Consider the following 25,631-nt stretch of genomic DNA (forward strand, 5'->3'; position numbering starts at 1 on the left):
ACATATTAAAACAACAAACATTCAAAGCCTCCCTATAAAGGGCTGCCTTCCAGAGGTTTGATAGTTGCTCATCTCCTTGTCACCTGTAGGGAGGGCGTTCCACAGAGAGGCTGCCACCACCGGGAAGGCCCTCCCTCTGCCTGGTTCCCTGCAACCTCGCTTCTCGCGGGGAGGGAACCACCAGAAGACCCTCGGAGGAGGACCTCCGGGCTGAAGGATGGAGGTGGAGATGCTCCTTCAGGTATACTGCACTGAGCTTCCTGACCTAACATTTGCCTCGCTTAACATAATTAATTAGGAAGTGAAGTTTTCCTCTTCCATTCAAAGTCAAAGTCAAAGTTTATTAGATTTGTGAGGTCCATGCCTTTACACAAAATACCATAAAACATTATTAAAAGATAAACAATAAAATTATAAAAATAAGCTAAAATTCATGCCATGCTGTCCCAGCAAGGAAACTACCCAAAAAACCTCGCCATTCCGGAAAGAAGATACAGCAACAGGTTAGGAGAGCAATGGGAGGAACCTCACCATTTCCTCCAGGAACCATACCCTAGTTTTCATAGCCTTCACCACAAAGACCGCTACCACATGAGAAATCCGTGGATCAGCGTCCACCAGTAAAAACTTTACTTGGTCCTCAGGGTTGGCTATTGATTTGGGAATAGTTTGTAACATCGCATCCCTGAAGGCCGAATAGATGGGACAATACAACATGTAATGTGTGAGATCCTCTTTGGTTCTCATATGACAAGGACATATACGCTGCTCTACTGGGATTTTTGCATATCTGCCTGACAAATAGGCCGTAGGAATGGTTTGAAAACGGGCCATGGTGAAAGCTCTCCGAAGGGTGGGGTTGGTGATATTCGCCAAATAATTGGCGCAGGTTTTGACTGATTTCAGTCGGGGAAACCAGTGGGAGGACCCTGGGTTCTGTATTTTTGTGATATCTAACAGAGCGTCTCTCTCCAGGATCCATTCCCGAACTTTGTCCGGGCTCCACAGTTTGAGAATATTAAACTCCGGTAGGGTGTATCTAACCAGGATCTCAGATAGGTTTTGACGCCAAGTGGTGTTCTTTTGAAGAGATACAAAGGCTTGTTTGGCCAATAAGGTGTTTGAAGTGTTTGCAAGGTTGATGTAAAATCGTAGGAATCTTAAGTGGGCCCTGGCAGACACAGAGGGTAATCCAACTTCCACCCTCAAGAAAGCTGCTGGTGTTCCTTGAGGAAGGCCTAGAATCCTCTTGAGGTAATAATTTTGCAAAATTTCAAGCCGTTCCAACAGCCTCTGGTTCCACCCCCAGAGTTCTATCCCATATAACATCTGGGGAATAGCTTTCCCAACAAAAGCTCTTAATGCCGGGATCACCAATTGTCCTCCCCGGGTATGGAAGAAACTAAGCAGGACACCAATTGTTCTTCGTGTTAGGATGGTTACAGCCTTAAAGTGGGCTAGCCAACTAGATGTAGCCTGAAATGTAACACCCAGACATTTAAAAAAGGGGCACTGTTCAATCACATGTTCATCTAAAGACCATCTAAAGGTGTGGCGAGCTCTAGTAAACACCACAATTTTTGTTTTGTCATAGTTTATCTTTAGTGAGTTATGAGAGCAGTAGGCTGCGATCCCCTCCAGCATGCTGCGTAAGCCTCTTCGGGTGAGTGCCATTAAAGCCATGTCATCGGCGTATAGCAATATATTCAAACGTTTACCTTCAATGGCTGGAGCCGATGACTTGTATTTTGCCATGTACTGAACAATGTCGTTTATATAAAAGTTAAAAAGAAATGGGGCTAGGAGGCATCCCTGTTTGACCCCTTTCCCCAATGGCAGTGGGTCCGTAAGAGTTCCCAATGGCCCAGTTCTGATTTTGACTGTAGTATCTGTGTGTAACTCTCTGAGGATATGGTCAATTACACTTGCACCACGAGGGCCGATAAAAGAAAAGAAACCTCCTGACCTATCCATGTAGGTACCATGCAGGTTGTACAAATTATACTTAAAGGCAATCTCCAGTAATGTATTACCTGCCTTATTCAGGACCTTATCATCAGAACTCCAAGGAATAAACCAGTCCGCCTCTGGTAAAAACTGGGTTTTGGAGCCATACGAATTGATGTCGCTGCCTATCCTAGCATTAAAGTCACCTGCCAGCAGGATGTTCCAGTCAGGAAATTCTATTTTGGCCTTCTCCAAGCATGACTCCAAATCTTCCCAGATTTGTATTGTCTGAGAGGAAGTACACACGGGGGGAATATAAACGTTGAAACATAGAAAATCTCCTCCTGTGTTATTGGAGATAAGTAAAATCTGAAAATTGTTGCTCTTCATCCACTGCAGTTGTCGCACCCTGAACCCCTGCTCTATAGGGATAAAAGTGACCAAACCGCCGCTAGGTCGGCCACGGTTATTTAGTTTTTTCGCGGGGGTAGCAAAAGCCACATAGCCCTGTAAGTAAGGGAGATGAGAGTCTAGGCACCAGGTCTCTTGTAAACAAATAATCTGGAATTTTGAGAGGAAATCCAGAAAATCGGCATCGCCCTGCTTAGACAGCCAGCCCGCCACATTCCACGACAAGATGTGGAAATATGGTGATGAGGGGAACAAAGGTAGACTCCTCCGTTTGTTCTTTAGCATGATGGAATGAATGTTTTTGTAGAGGTGGAGTGAGCTGTTAAAATCATTTGTGGTAGGTGCTAACCTAGTAAGTTTTGTTTCCCTGGCACAGTGTCCCCTCGCTGTGTCTGTCTTTCAATCCTCCACCTGAATGTCATCTAAGGATCCTGAGGCGTCCACAAAGATTGCACCGTTCCTACTCATCGGCATGGCAAGATCTACCTGGTGTGTTGTTGTTTGAGGTATTAAGGGTTGTGTGGGAGAACCCACTTCTTCGGGGGACAGGAACCGACACTGCATCCAGTCATCGTTGGATAGGGGCTTTGTTGTGTTAGTAGCAAAGTTAAATTCCAAAGGAGCAGAAAAGCCTTGGGGGAGTAAGGATTATTTGATGGTTTGTAACCTAGCTATTAACGCATCCTGGGACTGATGAATCTGCTCAAGGGAGGCTAAAAAGAACTGCTCCTTTTCGTTTAAGATATCTTTTTTGGGTTTGTTGGAAGGGAGTAAAATTTTTTGGAGCTTAGCCTTCTGTTTGGAAATTTTGACTGCCTCCGGTTGGACTTGTTTGTAGTTTTCAGAAGCCATTTCCAATTCTGTGCGCAGACTAGTAGGCTTACGTGTTCCTAAGAGGGATGTTGGAACGCCGGACTCTTCGAATAGGCGGGTCACCAACAGGCCAGCCCTCTGGAGCCTGCCCCTCTTGTCCAAGATTTGTTTAGTTACCGACCAATCCTTAAAGGTCACCACAACTCTGTTTTGGGCCTTATCAAAAGGAAGAAATTTCACGCTGACAATGTTTTCTGCTGGAATAATGCCCCTGATGACTAAGTCAATTTTCTTAAGTATATAAATTCTCTGTTGTGCAGGTGTGGAAAGGCCTCCATGCTTGAAAAGAGGGAGGAGGACTAGTTTATGTTTAATTAAAATTAAGTTCTGGCTCTTTCGTACTCCCTTCTGGGGAGTTTCTTGCTTTGGATCTGGAGTTCTCTTTAGTTTTCCACTAGAGGGCAGCGATTGTTTTACTAGCCTTGGAGGGCTAGCCACCTGATGTTTATTTAAAATGTTTGGGCTTTGGCTCTTGTTTGGCGTTGTTGTGCTGGGGTTCTTTGTGCTTGAGTTCTCTAGAATCTTGAATAACTTTGAGAAATTCATTTTCCCAGACCGAGAGGGCAGCTTAGCCTTTCGACCCATTTTCACATTCTTCAGCTTCTTCTTGTGCATTGAACTCTTTCCCTTTAAGGAAGGTTTCCTAGTGGCCAATACTTTTCCTTGGACTAGTTTGGCTCTGCTTGTTTCCCTTTCTTTAATGTTGGGCTGGGTTTTATTTCCATTTGGCTTGTTGCTGGCTTCTTTGTGAAAGTGGCAGTCCTCTTTCCTCCTGATTAGTTCAATCAGGGAGGTGAGCAAACCCAAACATTCTGAAAGAAAGTTTTTAATTGGCCCCAGTTCTTTAATTAGCTGAGTTTGATGTTCTTCCAACAGATCTTTGTACAGCCCTGTCATTATGTAATTGTAGCTGCCCAGGTCTAGATGTCGAACTCTTGTGTCGTTCGGCCACTCCTCCACCTCAGTCGGGGCAGGAGACCCCCCCTTTCCTCTAAGCATAGATTGATGAGTAGATTCTTTTGACTTGATTTCTGGGTTTCCCAGTTGAGGCTCCTGTTCCGGTCGGGCCTTAAGGGCTGTATTTTCTAAAGTTGCCTGCTTTAACTCGGTTGCCAGGTCGACTCCTTTTCCTCCTCTTCCCTCTGCTTCTATGCCCCTTCCGAACGAAGTACGGTCGACAGACCATTCGTGCGGATGCAGGCTCTCTGTGTTTTTTATTTCCTCTACTTTTGGTTTAAAATAATATGAAATTTTTGCCTGCTTTTTCTTTGGGGCAGGGGGTTCAACAGCTTGTGCTTGAGCTAGAGGAATCCTCAGTTCTTTATAATTCTGTCTTGTAAGTACCATTTGAGTTATCTTCTCTAGCCGTGTGCTAGGGCCTTATTCAAAAGGAGCTCAGAGGTTATAGTTGGCCTCAAATAGCCTCAAAATAGCACTGAATGGCCTTGGAAAGTTTGAATGGCTTCCACGGGATTACAAAGGGCAGATAAAAAAAAAGCTCAGGAGAGGAGAGAGGGGAGGTTTAAAAATACCTCCTGGTAGCTCCCGGATTCTTTATCAGGCTAAGCTTTGATTTTTCTGAGTGTCTTTCTGTATTATTGTTATTATTCTGTAAAAAGCTCCTACTCACTCTGTTGAGGCTCACAGGAGACTTACTGCCGGCGCCATCTTCCAAGGTCTCAAGCAGTACAGGAAGTAAGAACGTGCAAAAAGGAGTACTACTTCTAGAATTCCCAACTCCTGACATAAAAAAGCACAAAGGTTGCCTTTTCTTGACCATCAATCACCTGCGCAAAGTCCCTACGCCACCCCCTATTGTGCTTCAATACAGCCCCATCGGTCAGGCCGGACACTGAGGTCCAGCGCTGAGGGTCTTCTGGTGGTTCCCTCATTGCGAGAAGTGAAGTTACAGGGAACCAGTCAGAGGGCTTCTCGGTAGTGGCGCCCGCCCTGTGGAACGCCCTCCCACCAGATGCCAAAGAAATAAACAAGTATATGACATTTAGAAGACATCTGAAGGCTGCCCTGTTTAGGGAAGCTTTTAATGACTGATGTTTTAATGTATTTTTAATCTTTTGCTGGAAGCCGCCCAGAGTGGCTAGGGAAACCCAGCCAGATGGGCCGGGTAGAAATAAATTTAAAAATACAATTATTAAATTATTATACACGTTAGAAACAGAATTTGAAGGGGCAGTCTTTTCTGGCATTGCCAAATGAAGCTGCTGACCCATTTCTAAGTCCTAAAATCCACAATTTCTCTGAATGCCTGAAAAACCCAGTGGTACAGGACCTCCTAGCATGCCATCTGCTGGGGAACATTTCCTAGCACTTGGCTGGGAGCTGCTGCAGCGCTATAGTCAGGAAAGGCTTTCTGTATATCGGTAAGTCCCAACAGTTGAATAGAAACCTTCAAAAACAATGTATGTATTTGTATCTCAGATGTATGTCCTGCCGCCCGCCTGCCGCCCGCCCTCTCCGTCCATGGCCGCACTAGGTTTACCTCATCGTGCAGACAGTGAAGCTCTGGATTGGCTGCAGGAACAGGTTATTGTATTGATCTTTATTACGGCCATTGGCCCATCACACGACAGTTTCCCATACCAACATAATGTACTTAAACCTCCAAATTTAAAACCGCCAAAAACTTACAAACAGCAGACAAGAACCAAAGCAAAATAAAAAACAAAGGACCAACATCATACATTACAATAAATTGTAACATAAATATCGCCCTCTGCTTATAAATTAGTAAAAGACATCCATGGTGATATCACCTAAATACAACCTAAAACATAGATCATAGTTTAAAGGGATTATCCGAGCTGCACAGGAGTCCGTTTCTCTTCTTTAGGGATAGGACGCTGATCAAGAATCTGGCAACCATGAGTGATCTTAGGGGGTCATCATCATTTAATAGATATCTCAGTTTGGCTTCATTCGTATCATCGGCAATTCCCTTTAGATATTGAGCGAGAAACTTGCTCCTGGCTATCTCAGATGTTTTAAGCTATTTCACATGTCCACCAAGCACGAGAAAATGTCCCTTCATCTTCTTGACATTTCCAACAAATATTTGGTATGTTTTCATGTATTCTAAATAACTTCTCGGGAGTTAGATACCAACAATACTTAAATATATATATATATTTAAAAGTCAATTTTAAGTCATAACTCAATTCTTATTTTAACTCTTTAGTCCACATATGTTACCACTATTCCAACTGTACAATATAACCAAAAAAAGAGAAAATCCTGCCTCTTTAATCATGCACTTTTTAATCTGTTCCTCTTCCATTTAGGATTTCAACAAAAGTTTGTACATTTTTGATATCACATGATGTGCACAATTGTATCTCAAAACCCGTCTTCCACTCTTCCATACCCCAAGTCTTCATTTCCAACTAGAATCTCTCAATCAATCAATCAATCATTTATTTGTATGTTGCCTTTCCAAATTTCAAACCATGTGCAAGGCAGCTTACAAAAAAAAATAAAATATTCCATAACTGCAAACATAACAAAACTAGTCGTAAACAATGAACAAAATATCAAAAAGTACACAACAAAATTGAAAAAAAAAATCCACATAAATAATAAGATTCCACGTAAATCATATAATCCAAACTAAAGAGATAAAAAATTAACATCAGCAACAGCAAACCCCCCCCCTCCCGGAAAAAGAACCCATAAACAACACCCCAACCCTCTTTTATTAAGTGTAAAAGAGAAACCCCTTGTTTAAATTTTACAATCTCCCCATTTCCACTTTAAGAACTCTCAATAGATTAACCATTTCTCTTTATCCGTCAGCCTTTTGTCTATAAAAAGTGTCTTCTGGTGAAACCCAAAATAGAGTCTTTGTGTATAAACTAACTTTATATCTATTTTCAGATTCTTAATACACCACGCACGTCTAATACAGTGGTTCTCAAGGTGCGCATTTACTCTGACTTGATCTACCACAAATATCCAAGCCATCTAACCCTGAAATCCTAACCTTCTAATTCCAAGTCTCTTCTTTCTCAATATCCCCATTCCGTTAACCGCACCAAGCAACAAGCTGTAAAATGCAAATTTAAAACGCAAGCTTTCCTTTGCATCTCGCAGAACTTTAAATGTAATTTGTGGGTTTTTTCACCTGTCCTCCAAACTTTGGTCTTTTTGCCATCCTTTAAATGGGAAATCAGTAGTCAAGCCATGCTTTTTGGTAAAACGTTCGTCTGGATCCCGGAAGTCCTACCTGAGATGGGAAGTTCCGCTAGTACCAGCCACTTCTCCTTCTGCAAGCAGCGCCACCCGAATTCCCCCCTGGGATGAGCCGCTAAACTGAGCCGCCGGAGAAAGATTGGGGCGGGCGGCAAGTGGGAGGAGGAAGTCGTGCGCTTCTGTCCCGTCAGAAAAGTGCTGGTCCTCCCTGGAGGCAGCCTGCTTGCAGACAAGGGGGCTGGGCTGCCTCAAAGCCCATCAAGGCCACAGGCTGCTAGCATGACTCATCCCGGCTTTCTCATCTGAGGGGAAAGGGTGCGCGATCTTAAATGCTGGCCTTGGCAACTTGGCTGAGCTACCTTGGGCCAGCTTAGCCTCCCTCACAGAGGGTTGTTCTGAAGATACACTCAGGAAAACACCCGAGGCATGAAGAAGAAGAACGAGGAGAGTCTGGAAAGGGGGGTGGGGAGCGCTCTCACCCCAGCCGCTCCAGGATGGGAAGTGCGTCCCAGGGGAAGGGGGATTCAGGCGGAGGAGGACGTCGGGGTGGGTGGGGGTTGCCAGGAGCAGCACGATGTCCCTCCAACCCCCGGCTTCCACTCTCCAGGCAGGCGCCCAACGTGGCCAGCTGGCACTCCAGCCTTGGCGTGCAGATCCCGGGTTCAGCCCCAGTTCCAGGTTCTGATATTGAGGGAGAAAACATCGCTCTGCACATTTCCCACATCATGCATACTTCTATGATGTCCCCACTTTCCCCCCTCTCGCAAAGCCCCAAAGCCTCCTACATTGTAAGCCTTCCTTACAGGGGAATCATCAGAACCACCTGTGCTGCAGAGCTTCTGGCTGAAAGGCGACTCAGGAGATTTGCAATGACTGCTGCAATGCACCCCTAATGATTCAGATTGTATCATTATAGGCTTATTGTGTTTATTTGTTGTTGATATATTAAATTTGTATAATCTTAGAAGCAGTGTGGCTGTGAGTACCATGAAGGGAGCCTGCACTTTGTGATTTGCCAGGGCACTACTGCAGGTTAGGAAGGAGGAAGAGGCAAAGATCCTTTCCCCAGTAAAACATGTTTGCACCCAGGGTGTTTCCAGACTGTCAGTATTTTGTGGAAGGGATTCAGGTCCAGCCGAGAACTTCAGCTTTTCCAATGAGAATGGATTAAAGCACTCTGACCATTTTCTTAGTAGAGTCTAACCACTGTTGTAAGTTTTGGGTAAGCAAGACATGAACGCAAAACAAACAAGTGGTCGTCTCCTCCGGAGGAACCCCTGCACTGTAAATATATTGACAGCACACTTACAGGTCTTTGGCATTGGCACCCCAGAACTGTGAAGGTTGCCTCAACTGTTGAGCAACACAGCTAAGGAAGAAGGAGTGGAGTGTCTCCGGGGGGAGCATAGCTCCCATTCCCTTCCAAACACACAGACAGGACAGTGTGGTGGCACCCAGGGAATAGTTGCAGCAGCCGGATGGCTGGCTGAAACACACACCATTGCAATCTTTTTGCCTGGGATTCAATCTGAATCAGCCAGTTAGTGAACTTGGTGCTCATGTGCAACAAAGCCACTACAAAATTGCTCTTCCCTGCACACTTCCAGGTCCCTCCAGCTGGGCTTTTTGAGTGTGATGGGTTTTTCTCACTCCAGAGCAGTTTGTCTTTAAGCTGAAGGTCTCCAGGAAAGCAAGGGAGACTAAAAAAATTGCACTCTTGCTTTCCTGGAAGAAGATCAAAAGACTCCTCTGGACTAGAAGAAACATCTCATTAACAACTGCAGAAATGCCAAAGAACTTTGGATATCTGCTTGGGAGCTTTCTGATGCAGTATTAATTTAACAAGGAGCCAGGAGTGAAACCGAAAGTAGACTGACCAGCTAGCTGAATCCAATTATATTGCTATGGGGGGGGGAGGGGAAACCTCTAACATTTTACTTTTCAATACTTGTACTTCCAGGGTGAATTGAATGGGGGGGGGGGGAGGAGAGGCAGAAAGAAGAGCTAACTTGTCCGTGGCTGGGGGCGCAATCTGGATGGTTCTGCCGGGGCGCAAGATCACCTAACTACTGCTCTGCGCCTCTGGACCAGGGGTGGATGGTGCTCATTGGGACTGGGAGGGTGGAAGGCAAGGAGGCCAACAGTAGTATAACAGAGGCCGTTAGTACTGTTCTGCTTTTGCCAGAGAGCCACCTGGTAAGGAAGATCTCCAAGCATGCTTCCTAGGGGGTCCTCTTTAATCCTCAGATGTGCCCACAAAGGCATGATCCAGCACCCTCATGCCACAGCTGCCTCTGGAGTGACCCTCCCTCCGGTAAGAGGCATGCCTCACAGCTGAGTGCCTGGTTGTTTGTGTAGGGCGAAGGCTGGGAATCTTGTGGGCTCCCAGATATTGCCAGATCCAATGGCCTTCTGCCTCAGCCAGCATGGCCGACGGTCAGGGGTGATGGAATCCAACAACATCTAGAGGGCCACACAATTCCCCATCCCTGGTCTAGTGAATTTGAGGTTCTTGGTTTCTCTCCCTCTGCCCCCTTTTGCCTGGAAAAGCACTTTGGCAGATTCCTTTGGAGGATTTGGGTGTGACAAGCTGTAGCAGCGCACTGAATAAAACAACTCTGAGAATCTGAAACACCGGGCTGTTTTCTTTTCTAATAAAAATATTCACTGTGCAGTTCACAGGCAGGAAACACAATGTTGATATTGTCCAGGAAATGGGTTTTCAGTTGGAGGGCATGGGTTGCGTGAGAGCATGTTGTGTGGGATAACCAGTCTCATATAACCAACATGCTTCAGTCTAATTAGTGCGTGAAGGGTTTAACACCATAGAGTAAGCTGCCCTGCCATCTTAGCCATGTCTCTTCCCCTTACCTTGGGAGTGAGTTCTGATCTATTCTGGTATTCACTTCTTCAGCGTTTAATGTACTGTAGGTTTTTCCTGATTTTATGGTTTTATCTTTCTGTAAACGGCTTTGATGTTTCTTACAATCTGGTGTGTATAAATTTTATGAAATAAATCAATAATTTTGAATAAATAAATAAATAAATAGGAAGATGTAAAACCATAACCTCCGAAATGAAAGCTACTGTGCCTCCAGACGGATGTTTTTGCCTGTAGGGGGGCCGTATTCTGCAATGTGCTATCGATGCAATAATAGTGCAGCTTTCTAATGGACTGTCCACGCAAACATCATTCTGCTTTCTCAGTTGCTCTGCAATGCTTTGCCAGGGTTCCCACATCATGGCCCCCTGGGGGTGCGCTCCTGTGTTGTAGCTCAGCAAAAGCAGGACAAAATTCCTCTAGTATGGCTCACAGTGAGGGCTGCTGAGAGTTGGGAGAGATCTCGGAGGCCAAAGAGTTTGCTTTTCTGCTCAGTACAGGGGATCTTGCCAGCTCTTCACCCCTGACTGGCCGAAGATGCCCATCTCTCATCCATGCAGCTCCACAGCGTGCCTGGATGATGACTCAGATGGAGCTGGACACACCATTCCTGAAGGATGCAATAATCTTGCAATTGTGGTGGACCAATTACATGTCATTTTGCTTTGCAAGTTGTTCTGTGATGCGTCCCCTGTGCTACTATATTATTATCAGCCAGAGGGGCCCTCTTGAGCTATAAAGTGCAACTTAAGTGGGACAATTCCCCCCCATAACATTTAGATGGATTTAGGGGAGTGCAACTGGTTTGGTCACACTGGCGTGAAGCCTTGCGGGCCCCACAGGGGACACCGCAACTATGATGTTGAATAGACGTTGAGAGGCATGGGGCACTGAATTTTGGCATCGTACAGGGCTCCCCTGGAATTTGAGATGCCATGGTTCACCACTGAAGAACATTTGTGGTATGAAAAAGGTACCTGGTTTCAGCTGGAAGTTAGGGGGCACTGGTTGGAAGGGTTGGAGTATGTCTGTCCCGAAAGCTTTGCAGGCACGAACAGTACTGAATACAGTCTTGCAGATAACTGCCCTCCTACTGTCATGAATAGAAACAATCTGTTTTACAGAGGCTGTTTAGCTTGCTCTTTTTACCCCTTTACTAGACAGCATTTTTGTGCTGTTTTCAGAGTGGGGAATGCCCATTCCTTCATGGCCAGCATGGAAACACAGAAGGCTAGCCATTTAGGAGGTTTGCAAAGAGGACAAGGGTGTTACGGAGTAATCTTCTAGCAAACAAGCTTGGCACAGCAGATCTGAGAGGTGGTTTTCTGCTCCCGGAAAGCAGGCCTGGAAACCAGGTTGCCAGGTGAAGGAAGAAGGGAGAGATCAACCAACTCACTTGCCTTCAAAGAATTTCTGGTTGCCTGTGGCTACTGGGATAGTGCTTAAATATCAGGCTGGCTGACACATCTTAAAAAATACAAGGAAAAAGCTTTTTTTCTTTCATTAGCAAAGCTCCTTTGGGGCCCAGAATAGCTAAGCTGAGGAAGAAGTGGCTGGTATTACTTGTTTGTTCTTGGTCCTGATCTTGCCTGCCCTTGCACACTCCGGTTGTCTTTGCATATTTAACCAGCACGTCTGTTCCGATTGGAGTCCTATTCCTGCAGTTCCACATCCTTCTCTTTGGCACTTGGGCATTCGGTTCCAGGAGCTGGACCTGAGCACAGAGGCTTTCTTCTACTTGGACTCGACAAAGGAGCAAGAGTGGCTGACAGCTGTGGGAAAGGCTTTGCGTTCCAAATCCAAGTACAAGAAAGTAAGTCCAACCCCACCCATTTCTTCAGCAGCCAGACAGCTGTCAGGAGCTGGAGTGAGGAGGAGGAGGTCAGCAAGAAAAAACACCTGGTGTCAGTGATGTTTTATTCAAAAGAAGCCAACATTCTTTATTCAAAGAAACCCAAACCATGCAGGCCTCGTGATCACAGAAACCTTTCCCAACAGGTCTTGCCCCAGTGAGGTAGTTGTGAAGGCTGAAGGTTGCTACCCTCCCACCACTCTCTGAAGTCTCCTCCTCCCCCTGGTCCTTCCCAAGCAACCTGAGACTCTGACACCTTGCCTGTCTTTGCTCCCTCCTCTTAATTTCTCTGTGTTCTGGGAGACCAGCAGGGAGGGGAGCTGATCACAGCAGGGTGGGGAGACCCCCTGGCTTCTTCAGCAGCCTGCCTGATCTCTGCCTCTTGACCCCCGCCTCCAGCCTCCACTTCTGCCTCGGATTCTGGACTACTGTTTGCCACAGAATCTTCCTGCCCTCCTGCCTCTTCAGTTTCCAACACCTCCTCTTGCTCACAGTCTGCTCCCTCTTCTCCCTCGGATGACCCCCCACCAGTTCCCTGGCTCTGAGCCTTCTTCCCTTGGGGGATCCCCAGTTGGTGCCACCTGCCACTCCTATCTGCATCCAGCCGGCCCAGGACAGCAAGCAATGAACAGAGCTGGTAGACATCCCAGTACCTTGCATCTTCTAGGTGCAGCTGGTGCTCATCTTTGTCAGAAAGGACCAGCTCAGCCGCATCAAGGAAGTGATGAGGGAGACAGTGGGCACAGGCATCATGGGGAAGATGGGGAGTAGACCCTGACAGCAGAATTCCCTACGTCGATCTTTCTGTTTGTCTATCTGTTTTTCTAATCTCTGCCAACCAGTTTCCCCCTCTTTCCTGCTTGCTCACTAACAGCCATCTTTGCTCCGCCCCTGCAGGGTAACAAGGGGTGCGTGGCCGTGAGGCTTGTCTGCAACAATACCAGCTTCTGCATCATCAATTCCCACCTTGCTGCCCACGTGGAAGACTTTGGGCGCCGAAACGAGGATTACAAAGATATCTGTGCCCAGATGAGCTTCCTGCCCCCTGACCAGGGTCTGCCGCAGCTGACAATCATGAAACACGAGTGCGTTTCGAGGGCTTGGAGGGAGAGAGCCTTGGCTGATGTAACTTGTTGGTCTCCGCTATCTGGAGAAGCAAATTGAGTCATGTTTCTGTAACTTTCCTGCCTGTGTGTAGCTCAGGGTAGGCAGCATTTGTTCTTGTTTAGTCGTTTAGTCGTGTCCGCCTCTTCGTGACCCCCTGGACCAGAGCACGCCAGGCCCTCCTGTCTTCCACTGCCTCCCGCAGTTTGGTCAAACTCATGCTGGTAGCTTCGAGAACACTGTCCCACCATCTCGTCCTCTGTCGTCGCCTTCTCCTTGTGCCCTCCATCTTTCCCAACATCAGAGTCTTTTCCAGGGAGTCTTCTCTTCTCATGAGGTGGCCAAAGTCTTGGAGCCTCAGCTTCACGATCTGTCCTTCCAGTGAGCACTCAGGGCTGATTTCCTTCAGAATGGATAGGTTTGATCTTCTTGCAGTCCATGGGACTCTCAAGAGTCTCCTCCAGCACCAGAATTCAAAAGCATCAATTCTTCGGTGAACAGCCTTCTTTATGGCAGGCAGCATAGTGCTCTCCAAATGTTGATAGACCAAAATTCCCATAATTGCTAAGAATTGGCCTTGCTGACTGGGGCTCATGAGAGTTCCACTTCAGCAACACCAGGAGGGTGCAGTGTCGGCGATCCCTGCTGCTGCAGCTGCACCACTAAGGTTTCTACTAGAGCAGCCAGTAGAGAGCAAGATAAACTGAGTGGCAGAGATGTATTAGATTAGATTATAGCAAATGTGGGCAACTTCTCCAGTGATCGGGGTGCGAGTTGCAGTTTGTTAAGGGCAGTAACGTGAAAGCAGAGCGGCCATTTTGCATGGAGAAGGTTCCCGGCTCAGTCACCAGTGTGTGCAGATAGGGCTGGGCATGATCTCTGCCTGAAAGCTGCTGCCAGTCCATGTAGTCCGTCCTGAGCTTGATGGGTCAATGGTCTGCCTCAATATAAGGTAGCTTCCTATGTTCCTGTGTACTACAGCAGGGTTTGGAGGGCCACAAGCGCCCTGCCCATGAATTAACGTACCAGGGGAAATTCTAAAAGTCTTTGCTGAAAGGACATCAAAGCAGGGGCCAGGTGAACCTCTTTGGGAGATTATTCTGAAAGGTCAGGTGCCATGACTGAAAAGGCCCTGCCATACTTGAAAGAGCAGGAGTTCCCTGGGAAAGGGCTGCCCCTGCTAAAGATTCTAGTCAGTGGAGAGGCAGTGCAAACATAAGTGGGCCTTCTTTTGGTACCCTTTTCCCAAACCTTGAAACACTTGAAAGGCCAAATGGGATGCTCTGAATTGGGCCTGGAAGCAGTTCAAGAGCCAGTCTAGTTCACAGAGCACTAGCCTAATATGATCATACTGCCCAATCCTAGTTATCAGTCTTACTACATATTGCAGGAAGTGGCAGCAGGCTGCCCCCCGCCCCCCGACCCCGTGAGCTAGCCTGTAGCTGTGGTTGCTTTGCTTTTTTCCAGCATTGTCATCTGATCACTAAAAATCAGTTTCAGAGACTTCTGACCTACGACCAGGTGAGAGACATCTTTGTGTTATATGTGGTGGTTTAGGATTTTGCCCTGTTTATTTCCTTTGTCTGGGATACCCCAGCCTAGGCTAGAGAAACCACTTTCAGGCAGTTAGGAGCAAAGTGTAGCTATAACATAGGATGACTGCGACTTCTACAAATGCTTTTTAAGGTTGCAGGTTTGTGCAACCTGAATTAGAAGCAAGTCCCAATTAAGTTGGAGGGTTGCCTTGGAATAAGTAGGACTGCTCTGCAGTTTCCCAGTTAGAGGGCTTTCCTAGCTCAGCACACGCTCCAGATGTTGTTGGACTCCCATCAGCCCCAGCATAGCTGCTGTCCAGCAATATCTAAAGGTCTAAGGTTTCCTGCTCTAGGTTTTGCATCTGTCTGGAAAATCTGCGTTGCTCACATGCTCTTATCAGCAGAGACTTCCATTAAGTCCAATTAAATTGCTGGTGCTTTTTGTTTTACATTTTTCTCTCCAAGGTTTGTGTGTTCATCATGTTGAGGACCTTTCTCCCACTTGGCATAAGGATCATTGGTATTTTGTGTTGAAACAGAGGCCTGATTGCTGCACCTTACGGTGGATTTAAACTCTGTGAGCGTAGTCATGCCTTAGCTCTTTGAGAAGGATGCTGCAAGGAAGGCAAGGGGGGGGGCAGCCTCAGACTTCCAACATATGCAAAACCATCATAAAACATTAAAAACTTCCCTAAAGGTTGTATAGTTACTTATCTCCGTGACACCTTTTGGCATCGCAGGGAACCAGTGAGAGCAGTCCGTCAAAAAATTACTTTTTTAAAACAATGCGTATTTTTATGTTGTGCAGGCACAAAAATATCTTGGGGAACATATAGAACTAGCCAAACTTTTAAAAACTCAATGAAATGTAAACTAAAAAAGAAAGTTACATTGGGGGCGCAAAAATCCTTTAGGAGACAAATAAATGCTTTCCCTTTTTATATTCTTTTGTTAGGATCACTTTCTCTTACCCCCCAGTATCCTGTCACCATCTTCTGTGCAGCTGCTGCTTTGGAGGACTAGAGAGGAAAGTGGGGTGGGGGTGGGAACTGAGTCGCTTCTTTTCCTAATTCTTGAAGTTAAGGTTTCCCCCATACACCTGTGAGAACAGGATGCTGTACTAGATGGGCCATTGGCCTGATCCAGCAGCCTCCTATTGTGTCCTTCTGTTGAATTCTTCACCGTCTTAACTTTTAATTTACAGACAAGCCAACTTGGCTGTGCCAAAGAATGTATCTACCTGACCTCCTCCCATTTTAGGTGAGACGGTGGACATTTCCCTGGATGTGTACATCAGCAAGGAAGAGAAGATTGAGGCTATCTTTGTCCTTCACCTTGACCGTGGCAAGGACTATTTCCTCACCATCAGTGGGAGCCAGTGGCGTAGGGTGGGTTGTCAGCACCCGGGGCAAGGCAAGTAATTTGCGCCCCCTAACCCATGGATTTGCGCCCCCAACCCATGGATTTGCGCCCCCTATCCTGTGGATTTGCCCTAACCCCCAGATGTTGCGCCCGGTGCGGCCGGCCCCCCCTGCACCCCCCACGCTACGCCACTGGTGGGAGCTACCTACCAAGCTGCTTCGGGACCTCCTTGGAAGCCTTGTGCTGGATGTCTACCCTTCCCACTCTGCTTGCCTGCTTGAAAAACAGCTGCTCTTCCACTCAGAAATGTGGGGGCTGGGGGTCCTCCGCTGCATTCAGCTTCAGCTTCTGTAGCTGTGCATCCGCTTCCTGTGTGCTGCTCATGCCCTTTGTTTGCCTTGACTGAGTCATCCCAGGTTCTGGTCATCCCACCTGCCCTTTCGCAGGGCCACTGAACCGTGTGCATTTCCCTGCCATCTGCCCAGATACTGTTCAGCCAACGGGCTGTTTCTTTCTCTTCTCAGGGCCTGTGCCATTAACACCCTTGGTTGTCTTTTGCTCTTGCCTTCCTCCTCTGATCTCAGGGAGAAGACAGCTTCCTAGAAAAGGTAACAGTTGGTTTGCTATCCTCTAGATGTTCTTGTAGCGGACTCAAATCAGGTACAGGCAACGCCCCGTTTACACGGGGGTTGCGTTCCGAGGTACCGTGCGTTTAAATGAAATTGTGTATATTGGGGACAGCATTGGAAAAGCCTGCAAACACCCTCTAAACGTCCGGAAACCCTTTTGAAAGGCCTTTTGAAAACCAGCAGCACTTGCCAGCCTCCCTGCAAAACTCCTTGCTCCAACTCTCCACAGGCCTGAAAGGTCAGTGCCAAAGCTCCTGGGAGGGAGTCGAGATGCTGTTTCCATGCCACTTTGCCGCTTTTGTGCTCTTGGGGGGGACATTTTTGCCCCTTCAAGTGCCCCTTCCAGCTTTGCGGCAGTGTGCATGTGCCTCGAAGGCACGTAAATGGAGTTGCCCTTGTCAACGATCAGCAGCTGCTCCATGCAGTGGCAGCTGGTCCTTTAGGGCAAACCAGGCACTACCCCACCAACCTGACTTTCCTCTCAGGCAACCCGCACCTGCCTGCCTTCTGATTCAAATCCAGTCCAGGTGGTGGCTCTAGCTCTCTGCTTTGGTCTCTTCCCTAGTCTCAGCGTGGCCCTTGTAGAACTCGGCAGAGGAGAACGGAGACGAAACCAGAATTTGCCATCACTGCTTGTAACTGATTTTGCGCTGCTCGACTCTGGGTCCGCTTGCGATTGGCAGCCCGGGAGGCAGAAAGCCCAGTCTCATGATGCAGGCGCCAGCCCCCTCTGGCCCCAAGAGCCAGTTTTCTCCTTGTCTCTGTGCTCAGCAACTGCTGCACAGACTATGCCACTCTGGCTTACTCTTACCACCTGAGCACTGGCATTTGGGAAGCGGTAGTGGCTGCTTTGGGGTGGCTCAGGGAAATGTCACTCCTCTCGAAATCAGATAGACTTGGGTGTATTATCCTAGCCACAAGGAGACAGTGGTGACTGTCAATTTGGACAGCTGTAGACATTTAGAATCATGGAGGATATGTTTATCAGTGGCTACCGGTCAGGGCTATTTCTTGCCACTATTATCACAAACCACATGCTTTTGATTACCAGTTTCTGGGGAACATTATGGACAAAGTGCTATTGTCCCCGTGTCCCTATGGACTCCCAAGGGCATGTGGTTGGCCATTGTGGGAACAAAATGCATTGCTCCCCCCTCCTCTCTTTCTCTTTCTCTTGAATGTGGTAGCTTGAGATAGAACTAACCACCCTGAACATTTCTGGAGAGGAAGATGGGAAGGAGGCCGGAGGCATGGTTCACCAGCTGCTGTGTGCTGCATTGCCCATACAAAGTCGTGGGCTGGGGCTCCAGCTGTTGCTCAGTTTCTACCACTGCCTCTGCAACGTGCTCTAGACAAGGGGTGGTGAACATGTGACCCCATCATCTCATCCTGCTGGCTGGGGCTGCAGCCCATCAACCTATGAAGGCCCATCCATGTTCTGTTGCTGTTTTTGTTACTTATTTCCTGCCCTTCACCCTAAGGTCCCAGGGCAGGTTCCAACAATTTAAATAAAATGTTAGAAGAAGAGAAGTTTGGATTTGATATCCCGCTTTATCACTACCCGAAGGAGTCTCAAAGCGGCTAACATTCTCCTTTACCTTCCTCCCCAACAAACACTCTGTGAGGCGAGTGGGGCTGAGAGACTTCAGAGAAGTGTGACTGGCCCAAGGTCACCCAGCAGCTGCATGTGGAGGAGCAGAGACGCGAACCCGGTTCCCCAGATTATGAGTCTATCGCTCTTAACCACTACACCACATTGGCTCTCTAGCCAAACCCCATGTCCACAGCTGCATATTTAGTAAGCTTTTGGGTGAACTGCACATCCGGAGTGGGAGGATTACTAGCTGCATATTAATAGGGGGAGGGGGGAGCTTGGATTTGGGGTGCAAGCAATTTGTTTTTTGTTTCCCCACTCGAGATGCTTGCTGTGGCTAGGGCCGGGCGATATGTCAATATAGATATATTTTCAAATCAGCTTGAAGTCTAGATAGTGAGACTGGTTTCATAATTTCTGACCTGGCAATATATTGCGAATCATGATGTGTGTGTGTACTATGCAAAAAACACCATGTGGGGGGAAACTGTGAAGCCAGACAATGCCTCTACATAGCTCCATCTTATTTCAGACATTGTGATATATTGGTGTATTGCAATGTTTAGCTAGTGATATATCACCGTGTTGAAAGCCAGCTATTGCCCAGCCCTAGTTGTGGCCTCAGAGGGCAAGACTTGTCCACCCAGCTGGAGCAAGGAAAGAATGCATACAGGCACACATTCTGTCAGGCTCTCACGCCAGTCCCCCTTGTCATTGGACCTCCAGGAGAAGCAGTTTCTGGATATCGTACCCCAGGATGGTGATGACTCCACTGAGCGGCCAAGGAGATCTGGCTTTTGGTGGACCACCTCTTCAAGAATGCCTGCCACCAGGTGAGCTGAGGGGGACGGTACCATTGAAAGGATGGGTGTGGGCTGGAATCCAGTACCAGTTTTGGGGTGTGCAGGTTCCAAACGTCCCAATTGATTTATATCTTAGCTACCGACTCGCTCTTACAAGCTCCTGCTGTGAGTATAGTGGCACCTTGGTGGAGCGGCAGCGGGTGGGACATCCAGCATATACTATTCCTTAGAGCGGCTCAGAAGAACCCAAGTGTTCCCAACCATTGTCTGTCTATCCCTAGCAAAGCGGCTCTCTGAGACTGGCCACTAGAAGAAGCGGGGAATGATTTCACTCTCCCATTGCCCCAAATCAGGAGAAGGGTAGTAGGAATGCTACTGTGGAAAGCAGGCGGGATACAATTCTCAGCCCTTGTGCCAGCTCTCTTGGTGATGGGCTTCTCTCCATTGTGGCATTCCTCGACCTCACATTATGCACCCCAGGGCTGGATTGTTCTTCATGCTATCCAGGATGTACCTCATCCCTTCCGAATGCATGGGTGATACTCTGCTTCAGGAGGACCTCTTCCAGACCCCGGGCACGCAGGACGAGCTGCAGGAGAGAATTGAGTGCCTGGACACCAGCATTCCCGAGACGATCCGTATCCTCTTTGGGGGACATTGTTGGGGAGCAGGGCTGCTTGGTGGTTTTCTTTCGCTCTTGGCTTGAGTGGACCTCACTTTTATATACCTGGTGGCTTAGGTTCCTAGGCCAGCCCATCCTTAAGGCTCTGAGACACAGCAAACTGAAATGCCCACAGTCAAGTCCAGTCATGCATCCAAACAGCTTCACAGCTTTAACCCCCATTTGAAAACATCAGCCTGGCTAGATAGAGCAGAGGTGGGGAACCTTGACAGGCCCGCAGGCCCCACATCTAGCATCATACGTGGTGTCAGGTGTGGAGACAGGTAAAGACATGGCTGCAAAGGAGCTTCAAGGGTGCGTTCAATTGTTCTTTGGCAAGCAGGGTTTCTTGACCGCACTTTTGGAGTTGACCACTAGTATTTGTTGTTTGGATTGAAACCATGCCTGCAGAAGGACATTTCCTCGGCAGATCAGCTTTGCAGGCAGCTTCGTCAAGAGGGGAGGTGTGGGATAATTACAGTGGGATGGCTCAGCTGGTAGAGCGTGACACTCTTAATCTCAGGGCTGTGGGTTCAAGGTCCACCTTGCGCCAAAAGGGGGAACTTGCAAGGTGGGCCCAGATGTATAAGGACCAAGCTTCTTGCTTTGGACCAGCCTGGGAAGGAGGCAGGCTGCAGGTAACAGGACAGAACACTTCCCTTGCCAGGCTGTCAATAGCTGGCAGTGACCACTCGGTGGCCGAAGCTCTGCTCATCTTCCTGGACGCAGTGCCAGAACCAGTCCTTTGCTATGAACTGTATCAGCGCTGCCTTGAGTGCTCACATGACAGCCACCTCTGTCGCCAGGTCGGCCCCAGAGCCCCATCTCTTCCTGGCTGGTCTGTGGTGTGTACAGAAGCATAGAATCAGAAGGGATTTCCAAAGTCATCTAGTCCAAATGTTGCCGCGAGTAACAGGAAATCCACTAAAACATCCCTGAAAGCCAGTAAACCGGCACACTGGCAGGAGGGCTAGTCTGGTCTGGGAAGCCTTGTTAACTGCAGAGGTTGCTGATGTCTCCTTTGATAACCATCCCTCTCGGTTGTGGAGGGGGGTGGGGTGCGCACATGTTGCCTTTTTGCTTTCTGACCAGGACTTGTAACAATAGCCCACCTGTTTCAGTGAACCTCGCTTGAATTTCCAACCCAGGAAGCGGCCATATACTGGGCCATCTAGCTCAGTATTGTCGAAATTGACAAGCAGTGGCTCTCCAGGATTTCAGACAAGGGATGTTCCCTACCCTCCTGGGAGATGCTGGGGGTGGAGCCTGAGACTTTCTGCATGAAAAGCAGGTGGTTTACTGCAGAGCTATGGCCCTTCCCCCAAGATATCTCAGTTGGTAGAGCATAAGACTCTTCATCTCAGTGTCCTGAGTTCAAGTCCCACCTTAGGCATTGCAGGGGGTTCGATTAGTTAACCCTTGTGGTCCCTTCCGACTCTCCAGTTGTATTGTTCCCCAAAGTTCCCAGCAGAGTTCTAGTCCGGTTACCATTTTAAACATTCTTTTTTTTTTATGCCAGGTCTAAACCTGCAAACATAACAAGTACACCGTGCTAGTGATCCATGCCCCTCCTCTAGCAAAGCTCTGCACTGAAACTCCAAACCGCCCCTCCCTGTCTTGCAGGTGATCTGCCAGTTGCCGCGGTCGCACCAGAACGTGTTCCGCTTCGTGGTGGCTTTCCTGCGGGAGCTGCTGAAATACTCTGAGAGCAACAACGTCAGTGGCAACATGCTAGGTAAGGCCTCCCTTCATGCAAATGTTTTCGCTTCCCTGCAGCCACCCTCTTCGCCAGCCTCCTGCTACGGCCTCTGCCCAACGTTCTGCCGAGTGCCATCGGCTTCCTCCTGGGCTTCCTGCTGGGGGCGGATGACTCCGAAAGGTGCCAAGCGTGACTGGAGACGAAGTTGGGAGGGAAGAGGCAAGGCCCAGCCTCTGTTCTCTGGTGCCTGCCCTTCCCCTTGTGCCATCTTGCCATGTGCCAGCTCCCTTCCCTGTGCTTCGCCCTTTCCACCTTTTCCTCTTGACTCCTGACACGGTTGCACACTTGGCTTTCCACATGGTTCCAGGGCATTGGCAGCAGGTTCAGGGTGCTTGGGGAGGGACCCTGTTGGAGGACAGTCATTCCCCTGCCCATCCTACTACCACCACTGCTGCTCTCAGTCCCTGCGCAGTAGTCCACGCTCTCCCCTTCTGCTGCAGCTGAGCATGTGCTACTCTTGGTGGGTACCAGGCATAAGGATTCCTGGCCTGTCCTGGGATTGCAGGACCTCTTTCTCTGTCCCCCCAGCCTTGATGCTCATCAAGAAGGGGCAGGGCAGCCACTGTGGCCCACGTATGCCTTAGCCTGCTCTCTATAGTTCAGCTATCTGTCCCCATTCTGCCAAGTAGAGTTCTAGGGTGTTCATTCTTCATGAGACACTAAGCACTGCCTAAAGGGACCAGGGAGGAGGAGGGGGCGCAGGCTGGGCAGCAGGAGGGGAGCTGAGGCAGTGGGTACAGCTGGGTTGGGTTGGGCTCCCCACCCGACCCCAAGTTCTGCAACTTTGTCTTTCTGCTTTTGTGTCCTGGGTTCCTGTACTTGGTGCACACACACTCTTAATTTATTGGGAAGCGGTTGTTTCAAAATGAAAGATCCGTTGTGCAGAGATTGTTCTGGTGTTTGGAGGGGAACTACACTTGCCTTGGCTGGTTTCGCCACTGCTCTGAAACTCAGCCAGACTTTCCAAATGTAGCCGCCTTGGGCCCTCGCAGCACACATGAGGGAGAGGCTGTGGAGAGGGGGTGCTGCATGGGGCATCAGGTCGTGCAGATACCATGGAATCTGACTTCGCTCTTCACAACAAGGCTTGCAGGTGCAGAAAGAGGGCTACATTGCTTCCCCAAGGTGTTTCTCAATTGCTCTCCTTCCTCATACTGCTTGCAGCTTGCAAGTTTCAGCCCAGCAGCAGCTGGCTGCGAATTATTGCATAGACTCTTGAGGGGAGGTCTGCCCTCCCCTCTCCCCATTAAGCTTTGTCTCCAGGGCTCAGTGGTAGGAGGGAGAACAGAGGCAGAAAAAGAACTGGGCTTGGCTTGAGGGGGTTATGAGAGCATATGTGCACCTGGTGCCAAGGGATAAGGCTGCAGAACTGAGCAGAGCACACTTAAGAGCAGGAGGACCTGAGCCCTGCTCCCGCCACCACCACCAACAGCAACTCCTAGATGTCCACTTGTTCTTCTCAAGGAAGTCCCCAAAATGACCAAAGGAGTCTGGAGCTCTGAGAGCAGCTATGGAGACTGCAGAGTCTGGATGGGAGCTCTTTTATTATTTATTTTCATTTGAAGTGGGATGGAGTGGAGGCTAGATGGATCACTTTGAGGGGGGGAAGCAGGCGGAGAGCAGTGGAACAGGATTGGGAACTTCCCCCTTCCCCACTGAAATAATCCAACTGGGCACCCTAGGAATTGGCAGGGCTAACCTGCGCATGAGGCGTTGCAAGGCCATTGGCTCAAGGGGGGGCAGATCAAGGTCCATAGAGCACCATGCTTGCAGCCATGCCACTATTGTGACCACGGTCAGGCCCTTGTGAGGGTTTTGCCAACACAACCTGCTCCTCTCCAGCCTCCTTTCCTAAAGGAGAAGCAGAGGCAAGGCTCAGGGTGTTTCTAGTCTTCCGGGTTGGCGCCTCCGGCAATGGCGGAGCTCCTCCGATCGGGAGGAACTTGCTCCGTGGAAGGCAGGGTCTGATCGCCACGGCGAAGACGGAGACCCTCTGAAATCACATGCGGGAGAAGCTTGTGAACTTGGGATTCGGCTGGCACCTTCAGCGCCTCCCCTACTCGCGGGGAAACCCTGTTTTGGGGATCCGGAGCGATGTGGGGTGAGTGGCGCGGTGCTTCGAATTGACTGCTTCTTTCATGGAGTGAAGCCGCATTGCTGTTGCCGGAGAGCGCTGACTTTTTCCTGTGGACAATTGGATTTTAAACAACTACCCGTGAGTAGAACGGAAAATTGGATCTTTAAATATCTTAATTTGGCATCGAAACGGGGAAGGTCTTAAACAGGAAGTCCGCCTTCCCCTTTTTTAAATAGATTGAAGCAAAGACGTTATAAGCTAAAGTCTTTGAAAGCTTTTGGCAAAGGATTAAATTTCCATCGGTTAAAACTACAAAACCCCCCTTGGAAGCAGGAGAAGAGGGGGGAAATTTTGGACTTAGCGAGCCTGCAGAAGAGAGTGAAAAACCAAATTACCACTGCTCCAAACCTGGAAAAGGGCTGCCAGAAAGAGTGAAGTTTTGGGAGAGTCCATTGACTGCGAACAGAACATTTTTGACAGCTAGTTATATAAGAGAAAGATACTGTTTCCATTGTCCTCTTCTCCGTTTAAAAAGGAGGGAAAGTAACTGGAAATTGAAACTATTTTTATGGCTTGAATTGTGTTCGAAAGGATTGATACAAGTGGAGACTGTTTCCCTCTAGAGGGAGTCTTTGAAACTGTCACAGGAGTGCAATTGGGGAATCACCAGCTGCAAGATAAGTAATTGTGAGAACCAGAGATTGACCTTGGACCATTCAAAATGTTGACAGGAGAAGCCATTGTGATGGTATTATGTAAGATAAGCTACTCACTGGAACAGCTTGATAAGAAGACGGATGACATGTCTTTTAAAATTGACAACTTGGATCAAAAAGTGACTAATTGGAGACAAAAAGTGAGCACCAATACAGAAATAATTCAGGACTTGGTACAAGAATCTACTTTGGCAGGACAAATTGTGGAGGAGAAAGAGAAAGCTGTGGTTGTTGAGCCTAAAGGAATACAAGCGGGATCCTCAGTCTTACAGAAGCAAATTGAGGATTACAAGTCGAGGCCTTCTATGATTGAATTAAGAAAAAGCCAGACTTTGAGGATTGGATCCCGGCTTGGACGGAAGAAGGAAAGTTGGAAAGATCTCTCTCTGCAGGGATTAACTGACTTTTGGGACATGGACTTGGGTCTGGAGGAGATTGGAGTTCTGGGGGCCTTTGGATTTGGAGGAATTTTGAAACATGTCATAGACCTCAGCTTCAACTATGGAAATTTGGCTGACCTGTGCGGAAGGAATAAAAGCATTGTTAGGTTGGAGTCTTCCCGAGATCTGCTCTTTGGCATTAAAGAATATGAAGAAGACCTGCAGAAGGGACCTGGAAAAGAGTTAAGAGCCTCGGACATAAGATCTCCAGGTTGATGGACTATATGGAATTGACGGAAAGGACTGGCAGAATCCAAAACCAGGGAGAGGAGATGGTGGAAGAAGATTAGAGAATTTAAAGTTTATATATAGAAATACTGTAAAATTAATGAATGATAGAAAAATGGTGGAAAGAAATTTTATGGCCTTAGCAGAAATGTTATAAGGAGTTAAGCATATATAAGTATTTTAGTTTTAATGATAAAAAATATGTTAAGATATTTATAATATGACAGAAAATAGAGAAAGATGGAAAGGATTTGCTGAAACAATTAATAGAAGTGGAATACAAAAAGGGAGGTGAGAGGAAGTCGAGGAAACAAGGGAATGAAAGGTAGAGTAAGGAAAAGGTGTGATGTATGTTTTTAAATGATTATTGTTTTGTTTTGTTTAGGGTTAAGGTGGGTTAGGGTTTTGTTTAGTTTAGTTTAATGTGTTTAGGTTGTGTTTTGTATTGCTTATATATTGTATTGTATTGTTTCTTTTCTAATTTTTGTTTTTTCTCTCTTGTCTTTTTTCTTTTTCTTTTCCTTTTCTGTAATCTTTAAAAGTAATAAATATT

The 25,631-nt window shown here is 47.8% G+C and overlaps 1 protein-coding gene across 1 annotated transcript in view; it reads left to right on the forward strand.

The window, feature by feature from the left end:
* Positions 1-25,631, forward strand: part of LOC310753756 (inositol polyphosphate 5-phosphatase OCRL-like) — a gene marked incomplete at both ends in the record, with an annotated part of 198,637 nt that overhangs the window by 148,761 nt on the left and 24,245 nt on the right. The window contains 2 exons of the mRNA XM_083595100.1: positions 21,482-21,593; positions 21,635-21,737. Coding sequence (XP_083451226.1) covers positions 21,482-21,593; positions 21,635-21,737 — 215 coding nt within the window. The remainder of the gene's footprint in view (positions 1-21,481; positions 21,594-21,634; positions 21,738-25,631) is intronic.

This window comes from Podarcis filfolensis (genome assembly GCF_964270895.1).
Source record: "Podarcis filfolensis genome assembly, chromosome: W".
NCBI classification, from domain to species: Eukaryota; Metazoa; Chordata; class Lepidosauria; order Squamata; family Lacertidae; genus Podarcis; species Podarcis filfolensis.